This window comes from Cololabis saira, chromosome 19, assembly GCF_033807715.1.
Source record: "Cololabis saira isolate AMF1-May2022 chromosome 19, fColSai1.1, whole genome shotgun sequence".
Lineage (NCBI taxonomy): Eukaryota > Metazoa > Chordata > Actinopteri > Beloniformes > Belonidae > Cololabis > Cololabis saira.
In genome coordinates, this window is record NC_084605.1 from 19,387,933 (window position 1) to 19,400,539 (window position 12,607).

At 43.1% G+C, this 12,607-nt stretch overlaps 1 protein-coding gene across 9 annotated transcripts in view; it reads left to right on the forward strand.

Moving 5' to 3' along the window:
• LOC133419418 (protein shisa-6) overlaps positions 1–12,607 on the forward strand; it is a 93,374-nt gene that overhangs the window by 59,056 nt on the left and 21,711 nt on the right. For 5 of the 9 annotated variants that reach the window (XM_061708583.1, XM_061708584.1, XM_061708589.1 and 2 more), the window contains exon 5: positions 4,217–4,255. The exons of the other annotated variants lie outside the window; for them this stretch is intronic. In XM_061708583.1, the coding sequence (XP_061564567.1) occupies positions 4,217–4,255 (39 nt within the window). The remainder of the gene's footprint in view (positions 1–4,216; positions 4,256–12,607) is intronic. 9 annotated transcript variants of the gene reach the window in all.

The window sequence follows — 12,607 nt, forward strand, 5'->3', positions numbered from 1 at the left end:
TGTTGACGGACTGAGTAAAGAAGCAAAAGAGCGTGTTAAGTACGCTGAAAGCTCAGAGTTAGCACATTAAAATGATTCATTTGCTGCAATGAATTAACAATCACTTTGTTTGAATGTGGTTTCAGCTCCCAGGCTGCATCGGCATCATTAGCAAACAAGGTTTATCAGATTTATGAACGTTACACACATTACATTGTGTGTTAATATGAAACACGAGAGTATTTGAAGTCTTGCAGTCATAAACAAACATTTAGTCTTATTGCAACATACATCACAGTATGGCAGCAGCCCCTGGAGTCACTGGTGCCATTATGTAGCCTCTATGTCACGGAAATGTTCATAACTATCTTTGAAAAACACAGCAGTGATTGCTAGATGATTTCTTCTTTTTTACTTTAGTGAAACATATTCATTTCTATGACATTTTTAAATTATATTTCCCTCTAACGAAACATAATGACTCATTACTGTTGCGTACAAAAGAGTGCAGTGATTCAAATTTGTAGCAAAACTCCAGTTTAACTTGTGTGTAGTCACTACACTTTCGTCAGCTGACGTCTGCCTGAGCCTACTGCAGATAAATGATATGTAGAGAGTCGGGAAACATCCGTGCTGAATTGTCACGGCCTCTGAAAGCAGGAATGGCTGAAAACGTACACGAGCCTTGAGGCTCAGCTAACCTTCAGCTGGAAATCTGAGCAAACATTGTTAAGTGCTGATGGTGAACATGCTGGCGGTAGATTTGCCTCAGGACGGAGGCCTCCTCGGCGCTCCCACTTCTCCTCAGCTTTTCATTCGCTCTTTTCTTTTTTTTCCCTTCAGTTGTGCAGCATCAGAAACTCAGAAATTTCTTCTGCTGCTGAATAATTGTTATAGTTGCACCGAAAAACTCAGGTCCATTCCAGCACAGCTGCCAACTCCGGTTATATTTCTAACCTTCCTTTCAAAGTTTCACTTTTACGAAGTTCATCCTTTGGCTGTCAGCTTTAAGCATTTTTATTTATCTCTCCTCCCAGCGCTGCAAGAAAATTGAACGTCAAAATAACTGTTTTACACAGCGACGCTGTAAAATGAGACAATTGTTTGCTTGTGTAGCGCTGAGGGAAAATGCTGAATCCTCCTCTGCAACTCGTCTGCCTAACAAGTTTCTGACTAAAATATGTTGAGTTTGGGGGAACTTGGGCATCAAGGTTTCTTGTCACATTTTGCTTCTAAATAACAGTGCAGGAACACTTATATCAGCAAATTGATGTGGGAATGATCAGTAATGGATCAGACTGGCCTTTCGCAGCTCTCTCTGAAAAGAAAAATGTCTGAATTACTTCAAAGAAAGTTGAAGCGATATATTCTGTGTGTAGTTCACTGGGTCCACAATGTCCCACGCTACAGGGAAAACAGTATGAATGAAGGCATGTGTCCTCTGTAACTATCAATACATCCGGCTTGCATTACCTGTGTGATGGATTTATCAGTGCAATGATTTGTTATGGATTGAAGCTCAGGGTCATCTTGCCGAAATGTCCAGTAACTCTGCTTAAAATGCTCAGGGAGAGACTCATTTATTTCCTTCTTCCTTTAAAGGTGGAAGCAGTACAGATTTTATGGGCGCAGGTCTCCTGCTAATAAAATAAAACCATTTAGTCAAGGTCACGTCTCCTTTTTTTTCTGTACCTTATCAGTGAATTTGTAAATTTTAGTGCACTGGTTTTCTATTCAATGTCAGAGTACACGTCAGATTCCCCTTCATGTATTCGTTCAGGGTGAATAATATTGTTTTCAGACTCAAATCCTGTTTATAACATAGTCAGAAAGAGAAAATGTGACCTTTCAGAAGGATTTCTATAGAGCTGGTTTGAAGGCCAGTTTTTAGGGGGCTGTGGCAGGACTCCCGGTCTTCCAGTCACCGAGCCGTCCAGGGGGGGTTAGTGGAGCACAATTAGTCAGTCAACCTGGAAGCATCCGGGAATGGTCTGGAGATGAAGGTGGCTTTACTAGAGGACTTGGCTGCTGTAAAGGGTAGCGATGAGGCTGTCCAACTGGCTGTCCTCCCGTTAGCCCTAGTAAGCTGCCTTTTAAGGGGGTGAAGGTGGCTTCTTCCCACTGCACTTAAAGGAGCTTGAGGCCGGATTGTGGCAAGATTTATGAAAAAAATCCGTATACATTTTAAGTTTTCTAGTAATAATGTCAGATGAAGCGTTCCAAACCCAAAAGAATGAGTCCTCTAGTGTATCTCTCCTTTGCCTTGAACAGGCTGTGTGCTGCAAAATGTGCTGCAATTCGGTCCCGAATTTCCAGCGCTGGGCTGCGGATGTGACGTCACATGACGCTGCATGTGCGTTCTTCCCGTTCTCCCGTGCCGGCTTCACTGTTGGCTGCAGTACCCCCAACGGCCGTCGTGGTGAAGGGTGGCGCTAGAGAGTCTCATTTCTTAAAAGGAGCCTCAAGCTCCTTTAAGTTTTCCCCTTAAACCTTCCAGACCTACCCAGAGCCAAAAAAGTTGCCCATAGGAGTGAACAGTCGTTTATGTATTTGTAAATATATTTGCTGACATAATCTACTGGTGACCTAGCTAATGTGAGCTACCCTCACAAAAACATGCACACAGTCCTGGGCTAAACATGCCCCCTCTGGCCAACCGGGGCGCCAGATTGGGTGGGGAGGATCTGGCCGGAATAACGTGATCCTTCCACGCGCTATGTCTGGCTGGAGAAACCCCACCCTGTCTGGTGAAAAGATGCGGCCTGCTCACTCCTCAGGTTAAGGAGGAGACCTGAGCTCAGTGCAGGGTTGGTAGAGGATGGCAATGCCCAGGATTGTCACTTAGGTAGGAGCACTGAGTGATATAATGGGGGGAAAAAATCGAGATAAAAATATTTAAAAAAAAATTAAATTAATGAATCTACTGGTGACCTGTACAGGTGTATCCTGCTGTTTGCCTGAAGAACGGTGGGATAGGTTCCAGCGGATCCCCGTGACCCTGAATGGGAATAAGCAGGTATAGATGATCCATGGATTGATGGATTGTTGGATATTGGTTCATTGGAGATTGACTAAATTTTGGAGCCAGCCCCTAGTGGGTTTTTTTTTAGAAACTGCAGGTCTAATGACTTCTGTGTAAATGACAGACTAACAAGCAGGATGTAGATCTGAAAGTTGCAGCCCCTGGTGTAAGACACAACAAAGGTTCCCATCGCAAGATAACAATCGCTCTTAGTAATGTTGTCAGCTTTAACATATTTCTGGGTTGGGTGAGATCAGCTAGTGATGACTAATCTATGTTATTCAGTTATAAGGATGTGTTCAGCAGTATCGTGCTTGCTATTCAGAAGAAAAGATACCAACAAAACCGTAAATACTGCATGACTCATTCATATGAGGTAGTTCCGTCTAGGTAAACCTGCTCTTATCAGTACATTCAGGTGGAGAAATCTCATGTTCTTGCTCAACATTGCGTCTCCTGCGACACTCCTGCCTCTTCTAATCATTGCACTCCACACTATAAAGGTCCATTTGGTAAGTGGGTTTAAGGTCAAAACTGTCTAGGACAGCCACTGGACCCAGAGCCGGGGAACGCATCCCTGTTGCTATGTGGGAGGCAGCAGCGATGAGACGCTGATGGTAAATCGATAGTGATGGATCGGTGTGCCACATGGCTGGAGCCCTGCTGTGTCAGAGTGCAGGGAACAACAGTGGCTTTTACGCCTCCTCTCCTCTTCTCATTATCTTCTCCTCCTTTCCTTCCAACACCCAATTCTCCCTTTTCATCATGAAATCCCAAGTCCTATCCGTCTTCCCCCTACGCTTAGAAGTAATTATGTGCGTCTGTGTTGGCTTGTGTGTGTTTGAGTTTACAGTAAGTAAAAGATTCGATACCTGGTGTCATGGTGTCAGATGGCATCTGGCAGACGTTGATGGGAAGATAAAAAGCAACACAATCGATATGAGGCTACTGAAACTGCACTCAGCTCTCGAAGCCTTTCAGATCTGCTCTTGTAACTACTGTTTGACTCATACTGATCATGAGATTCAACTGTTTTCACTGTCTATTGTTGGAATGTAACACAAATTGTTGATGCCTTCTCCAAGAAAGAGTGTTGATGTGAAACACATGTCTGATTTAAAAACAATGTTACTGCTAAATAAGTTGTTCAGCGTGACTACATTTTTGTTGTATTACGGCAAAAGTCCTCAATAACCACTTGGTTCTGTTTTCTAGGAGAAAAACATTGGCCGGTCCGCTCCCAGAGTCACCATGGTAGGGATGGCTGTTCGTTGTCCAAGGTCAAAGCTGCCTCTAACCACTTTCTGATTCTTGTATCTGTCTTATGAACTGCTCATGATCAATAATGGCAATATTGGCAACGACCAAGCTTCTGACGAGTGTTTGGAGGCAGCTCATACCTTGAGTGTTAATTGTAGTGCAGTGCCTTCCTGTTGACCTCTTTCTCTTTTTCTATTTACCTTCCTAACCGGTGTATTCTCCCCTTGACATTTAGCTATCCTGTGTGTGTAACGAGTACATGTGCCCTTTCTGAACTGTGTGTTGGTTTTAGGGGTGTTACGGTACAGATGTAGAAAAAATATTTAAAAAGAAATCCCTGATTTGGTGAAAGTGACATTAAAAATAAAATGTTGGTGCAAGACAAACAATCTTATGAAAATTAGAAGACATCTAAAAGAGTGTATGTAATAAGTGTCCAATCAGTCACCAAATGTCATGAAATAACCATTCACTGGTCACGTTACTATATTTTGTTATTTTAGTAGACATGCATGTGATGAAAAATATCCAAAAAGTTTACAGGTCTGTTGAAAAGTCAACAGGGATGTGAATACTCAAAGTTCGTAACATTTAAAGCTGGCACCTAAAAGGTATCCATAACTAACTTTATCTTATCTTATCTTAAGGTCTCAACAATTACACTCATAATAAAATAGTTATTAAGGCACTAAGGTATATGTAAAGAACTATATACATTTTTTAAATGATATATATATATTTATTATATATTTATTTAGTGCTTTAGGAGCCAAAGTCTGACAAACAAATCATGTGCCAACCAACATTTTCCACGAAATGTAAAAAAGTCTCAGTTTCAACATCTGATATATTGTTTATGTTCTACTGGGAATGAAATACAGGTTTATGAGATTTCCCTAACATTGCATTGGGTTAATTTACATATTACGCATCCCAACTTTTTAACTGAACGTAAACTGGTGACAAGCAGAAGAAATTCTAATTTCTTGCATAATTTGCCAGAAAACCAAAACAGCAGCCGCCCAGAATTGTTTGGCAGACAGTTTAATCTCATGCAAATTGTAAAAATGATCTCTCAGTCAAGTATCTTCTGCCCCGAGCCCAGAGGATCTATGTAATATCCAGTTGTGTCCGGGACAGTTGAAGACAAAATTTCACTTTCAAAGAAGACATCATATTTTTCAGGTTTGAGTTAAACAAGTTGGAAGTGGAGTTAAAAGCTTCACTTGATGCCAAATCCTGACCTGGTGTGTGTTTCATCTCTAAAGCCATGCTCTGTAGCAATACACGTCTGACCACATGGGCGCATATAGAACTGCTGTATTGACAAAAGAGCTGCCGACAATAGCGCCATAAAAAGTAAGACTGTAATACCATGTTGTCCCACTAGGGGCTGACAAACTTTTTTGGGACCACGTGTCCCCCATGTAGTGTTTTTGCTGCACAAAGTGGCTTTAAAGTGCAATCTAAGTTCAATCTAAATGCATTTAGCATACAAAGCATTTACAGATAAATACATTCGGACTGATATTAAACCTTTAGACCCAACATAGATGGAGCCTACCCAAGAACATGTGGGATGCTCCTATTTTTGATTTCTGTTAGCAAAGTTGGCACTCAGCTTCCTGTCCTGCACGGTTAGTGAAGGTAGCAGCCAGAAGTGAACGTAAAAGACTGTTTGCTGAACAAGACAGTAAATCAGAGAGATAAAAACTTACTCGCTGATGGGTTCACGGCAGCTCGGTTGAACTCATCCACATCACTGCACAAACGTGAAGGAAGCCGCGGCATCGCCTGATTTGATGTTCTGTTGAGTGAGAACCATATCACAGGGGAGCAGAGGGCCGATCTGAACTGATTGCAGTGTAGTCAGAGTCCGCACATTTCAGCTGTCATTGATGGCTGTCTGCAAACTCCCCACAGCCCAAAATCATCCAGATGAAAGTAGGAAGAAACACGGAAAATACAGGCAGAAGAAAAATGCACCAATTTACACTTCTGGAGACATTTTTCAGAAAATCTATGTTGTATTTAAAAAAAATCCTACTCCTTTAAATTTGAAAAGCCTCCTGTGGATTTTAAAAGTGGAATTACAATGGAAAATTAAAGCTGCAAGCAGCGATGAACGGGCCCTCGCGCGTGCAATTTCCACCAATAAAGGTCAAGGACTCAAAACGAAGTCCGATGACACCACCCATGGCTCTTTATGTGAAACCATTCAAAGGTTATGGCAGAAAATAGGAACTATCAAATATCGACCAATCAGAAGAAGGGGCGGGGCTAATTTGCCCCAATTAAGGCGAAGGAGTCAAAACCGAGTCCGATGACACCACCCACGACTCTGTATGTCAAACCATTAAAAAGTTATGGCAGAAAGTAGGCACTATCCAATATGGACCAATCAGACGCTTTTTGGCGTCTATCGTCGCCACGGTAACTGTTTTGACTGAGAAAAGTAATGCGCGTCGTTGCGCATTAACGGCCGAAGAAATGTCATAAATTACCGACTTCCTGTTCGGTTTCGGCCATGGCGCTAAGATACTTTTCTTTAAGTCGTGACATGATAGAGGTGTGTACCGATTTTCGTGCATCTACGTCAAACCGTATTGTAGGGCTTGAGGCATGACGTTTTCTAGGGGGCGCTGTTGAGCCATTAGAACACGCCCATTAATGCAAACCATTACATTTTTCGCCAGGCCTGGCTTGAGTGCAAAATTTGGTGACTTTTGGGGCATGTTTAGGGGGGCAAAAAGGCCCTCATTTCGTCGGAAAAATAAAAATAAAAACGAGAGAAAAAAAAAATACAAAATTCCTATAGATACAATAGGGCCTTCGCACTGTAAGTGCTCAGGCCCTAATAATCCATGAACATGTAACTATAACCTAATTAGACTTCATCAAAATGTGTTTCCACGTTAATTATACAGACTTAGTGTTGTGAACCCATTTAATTCTAACCAACGACATGTTATCAATGGTGCCGGACAATAACTGTGGTTCTGAAATGTCACATAAATTTTATTATTATTATTATTAAACACATGGACTGTAAACTATAACAGTTCAGCCCAAACACACGTACCGAAACACCCTTATCTGGTTTTGTTCTGATCCTTGGCGTGAAACCACGGGCCTGCCTACAACACAGCAGAGAGGAGCACAGCAATTTTTAACTAACAAGTCCACTCCATAAGCAGAGTTTGGATCTAATTAATTGGGGGGGAAAAAAGCCGACTTAACTAGGCCATATTGTATGTAAACAAGATTCTTCTGTAACTCCTGATGTTTGTTGCAGGCGGCCCACATTGTATTATCTTCTTTATTGTGCTGTGCCTTAAATACCAACTGGTCTCATTTCACTTTGCGCTTCTAACTCCTGCCCTCTGAGATGTATGTTTCAAACTGCTTCACTTTTCTGTGTGTTGTCTTCTCTACTGAACTGAATGTGCTAACCTCGATGGTGTGTGTGCTCTTCGACTCTGTCCGTCTCAGTGGAGAGGAGGGCTGGTCTATAAAGGCATGGATAAAGGCAGTTTTGATGATGTGACTTCTTTTATTTTAAGAAGACATCAGAAAAATCTGTGCTTATCCTTGCTTACGATATACGGACCCTCCTCTTCCGCCTCTACCTCTTCCTCGTCCTCCGCCTCCTGTCAAAGGAAGTCTGCTTTTCAACAGCCTGCAAGTGGAGTCGGTTGGTATGTCAATCAACTGTTGAGAAGAAAAATAAAAATGGCTGGTTTTTATTGGAGTGTCTCTCCTTTTGATGTGACGTGCAATGAAAATGCCACCATGTTTGATTTTCAGGAAAGATTACCCTCAAACGCTGTGAGTTGCTTCGGTTTGTGGTGAGAGAACAGCAGGAAACCAGGTCAGCTTTGCTGGAGCATCCTATAGCTCTCCAATAGTGGATCTCTCACTGCTTTTGACACACTATAGTCCACAGTAGGTTCACTGTCCATCAGGTTTCACAATAAACTGGATATGAAGTCCATCTCAACCTCCTGCCCTTCCTCGTCCCTGCTGAGACTATCAAGGCACATTTGTCAAGCAGGAGAGGCGGTGACATGTCAAGTAACTACTTGGCCTTTGGTGTCTCAGGGGATAACTGTGAGTTATGAGTTAAAGAGTGATACTTACTGGCAGTGCGGATGGAAACAGTCTGGACAGGAGTTTTATTGCACTTGGAAGAACATTGGATGTGTGAAATCTGTAGCTCTTAGAGGTATTCTTGAACTCACAATGATATTGGAGGTTATCTTTGTTGTTTCTTTGCTTTTTTTTGGTGCCGCTTTTAATTTGAACTCATTCCAAAGGCATGTTCATTCATTAGCTGATATGAGAGGTTGATAAACCAACAAGCAGAGCCATTATTACGCAACATCCTCAGGTATGCGGAGCCCTCTGCCGGCCAACAAACTCCTAACAGACTAACTTGCATGGCTCATCTGAAAATGAAATATTCTTTTAAATCAGTGGTAGTGGTCGATAATGCCAGACCTTACCTACCTCTATCTCTACCTAAACTATCTCAAGGTAGTTTACACTACCTAGAGATTTACCAACACCAGCTAGAGGTTTACTAAACACTAACTATAGGCTTTACTAAACAGAAAGGTTTTAAGTTTAGTTTTAAAGGTGGAGGTGGTGACAGCCTCCTTAACCCAGATTGGAAGTTGGTTCCATAGTAATGGTGCCTGATAGCAGAACGCCCGCCCTCCAAATCTAAATTTGGATACTCTAAGAACTACGAGTAAACCTGCACTCCAAGAACGGAGAGCTCTGCCAGGAACATAAGGCACTATCAGGTCTTGCAAATAATGCGGAGCTAAGCCATTTTGGGCTTTATATGCAAGTAACTGAATTTTACGGGTAGCCAATGGAGCGACGCTAACACTGGAGAGACGTGGTCTCTCCTGCTGATTCCTGTCAGCACTTGCGCTGCTGCATTTTGGATCAGATGGAGCCTATTCAGCAAATTACTTGGACATCCTGCTAATAACACATTACAGTAATCTAGTGTAGAAGATACAAATGCATGAACTAGTTTTTCTTCATCACTCTGCGAGCGGATTTTCCTAATCTTTGCAATATTACGGAGATGGAAAAATGCTATTTTACAAACCTGATTAACATATGGTTTAAATGACAAATCCTGATCGAAAACAACACCAAGGTTTATCACAGTTGCACTGGAAGCTATCATTGAAGTAATCTAGTTTTGTGTTTTAAAATTCCCCTTTGCTAGTTTTTTGTTGTTTTTTTTTTAACAACAACAACCTGCTGAAACTGAAGGATTATCCTTCAGTGAAGTTCCTATTTTATCTAATGAGGTATTCAAAGCGACACTATAAAGTTTTATCAAACGAAAAGTGGGTACAATGATGAAAATGTCAAAAAGGACAAACCTACAGAGATTTCTTCGTAACTCTCCGTTTCCACCACCGGCTGCTGAACACCGCGGGGTCGTGCTATAAAAGCCAGACGACAGAGCGAAAGAGAGAGTGAATAATGGACTCTGTCAGATTGGTTTTAGTCAAAGTTGGTTCTAAAGTGAACTTCCACCGACGAGCCCGGCCAGCCATCCTAACTCTGCCCCTCGTTTATGCAGAGAATTAGTCCGACTCCTCTGGATTTCACTTCCACGTCCAGGGACCAGTACCAGCAGGCGCAGACACCAGTCTACAACAGAAAGGCACTTTACACAGAGGACAAATCCAATTCACTTCAATTATATTCCATTACAATCTAACTCATTGTAATTCAGTTAATCCGACAGATTCCAGCAGAGTCGAGAATCAAACTTAATTTAATGCCAATTCATGAAAAGCGGCCCGGCTGAGGAACCCATTCACTAAACTGAACATAGATAGATAGATAGATAGATAGATAGATAGATAGATAGATAGATAGATAGATAGATAGATAGATAGATAGATAGATAGATAGATAGATAGATAGATAGATAGATAGATAGATAGATAGATAGATAGATAGATAGATAGGTCTCGTTATTCATTACCTTTGCGCATATGTGTGCTTGATAAAATTCTGACGTGATGCTGGGGGCCAGAGAGCAGATGTAAAGCAGCTGAACACGCCATCCCAACATTCTGGTATCCATTAAAAATTTGTCTGGAACTGACAGAAACAGAACCAAATACGTGTCAGCGCATTCGGCCCGAGGACCCCGACATGAGACGTCTGAATGGGTTTCAATCCGTTTTTTTATATATATATATATATATATAATCCAAGTTAAACTCCAAGTTAAAATCTTTCAAACTCAGCTCTGATGACTCAGTTAAGACCACATTTCTGAAGCAGGTTACACAACATCTACAGGTGCGGTTATATCAGCTGATAACATTTTCATTCCTCCCTTTGTGTCTTACGGTTTTAGATCGTAGATATAGTTGCCGGAAATTACAGGTTAAGGCTTAAGTTAAAATCACGCTTTTAGCTTAATTCCAAGCTCTGACTTGCAGTAGCCTCTCAGTTAAGAAAGGAAGCCAAAAATAGCAGAGCCGGAGGTCCTATTAATATAACTTTAAGTTTAGTATTATCACCCCTGCTGCAATTGGGTCAGAGTTAAGCTCCCCGCTGCGCCGGGAAAATCAATGGGGAAGGTGGGAGCCACTTCTATCCAGGGGCCTAAATCTTTGTCCCCCACTAATCGAGTGAAGTGGGGCTATTATGGCAGTTAACATTTAGCGATTAAATGTGAACACTCTTTGTCAGTTGTTAAATGTCAACCCCACAGTGGCTTCCTTTTTCTCTCCATACTTTGCAGCCAGCGGAGGTGTTAGTAACGCCAGGCTGACCGTCGAGCCAACGGGACAGAAATATCTGCATTCATACCTGTCTCACACACACACACACACACACACACACACACACACACACACACACACACACACACACACACACACACACACACACACACACACACACACACACACACACACACACACACACACACACACACACACACACACACACACACGCAAAATGTGCAGCTACACATGCAGAGTACGTCCTGTAGCCCTTCTTCCACCACAATTATTTTGGGCCCGTCATAACTTTAGCGGCTCCGGTGGACAGGGCTAACAAGATGGCCTGGTCTCTGAGAGCGACGTCACGAGTGGAGCCAAGCGGAGAAGCGAGGAGGGCTCTCTAATAGATCATTGGTGGGTGGTACAGAGGTGGAGGGCTGGAAGGTGGATGAATGGCTCGTAATCTCTTGCCCATGTGGCTGGTTTCCCTTCCCTTTTGATTGCAGTCGCCCTCCACAAGTCTCATGTTTCATACTTATTCTTCTTTTATCTGTTTTCTGTCTCACTTCATCCTATGTCCACAGTATTTCTGTCTGCTTTTATCTACTTGTCCTTTAATCCACTCCATTCTCACCCATGCTGTTGAGACACGCCAAGCCTTTTGGCCTTCCATTAAACTGTGCTATACTATGTCCACCATGGTTTTTTTTGCCATATACGCAAGTTACACAGGGAGCAGATGAAGGCTTTTTATGAACAACTGAAAAAGGAAAAATAACAACAACCTAGTTTTAATTGGCTCTTCTAAAACCTCTGATACTCAATAAAGTGTCACCTCTGAAAGATGAACAACATTCTTCCGAAACATCCATCCATCCATCCATCCATCGTCCGCCGCTTATCCGTTCCCGGGTTGCGGGAGCAGCAGTCTCAACAGAGATGCCCCAGACACTTCCTCCAGCTCTTCCGAGGGGAGTCCGAGGCGTTCCCAGGCCAGCCGAGAGACATAGTCTCTCCAGCGTGTCCTGGGTCTTCCCCGGGGTCTCCTCCCGGAGGGACATGCCTGGAACACCTCCCTAGGGAGGCGTCCAGGAGGCATCCGATACAGATGCCCAAGCCACCTCAGCTGACTCCTCTCAATGTGAAGGAGCAGCGGCTCGACTCCGAGCTCCTCCCGGGTGACCGAACTCCTCACCCTATCTCTAAGGGAGCGTCCAGCCACCCTGCGGAGGAAACTCATCTCGGCCGCTTGTATCCGCGATCTCATCCTTTCGGTCACTATCCAAAGTTCATGACCATAGGTGAGGGTAGGTGCGTAGATTGACCGGTAAATCGAGAGCTTCGCCTTTCGACTCAGCTTCTTCTTCACCACGACGGTCCGGTACATCGACCGCATAACCGCGGACGCTGCACCGATCCATCTGTCAATCTCCCGCTCCATCGTTCCCTCACTCGTGAACAAGACCCCGAGATACTTGAACTCCTCCACCTGAGGCAGGACTTCTCCACCCTCCCGGAGAAGTCACATCACCCTTTCCCGGTGGAGAACCATGGCCTTGGTTTTGGAGGT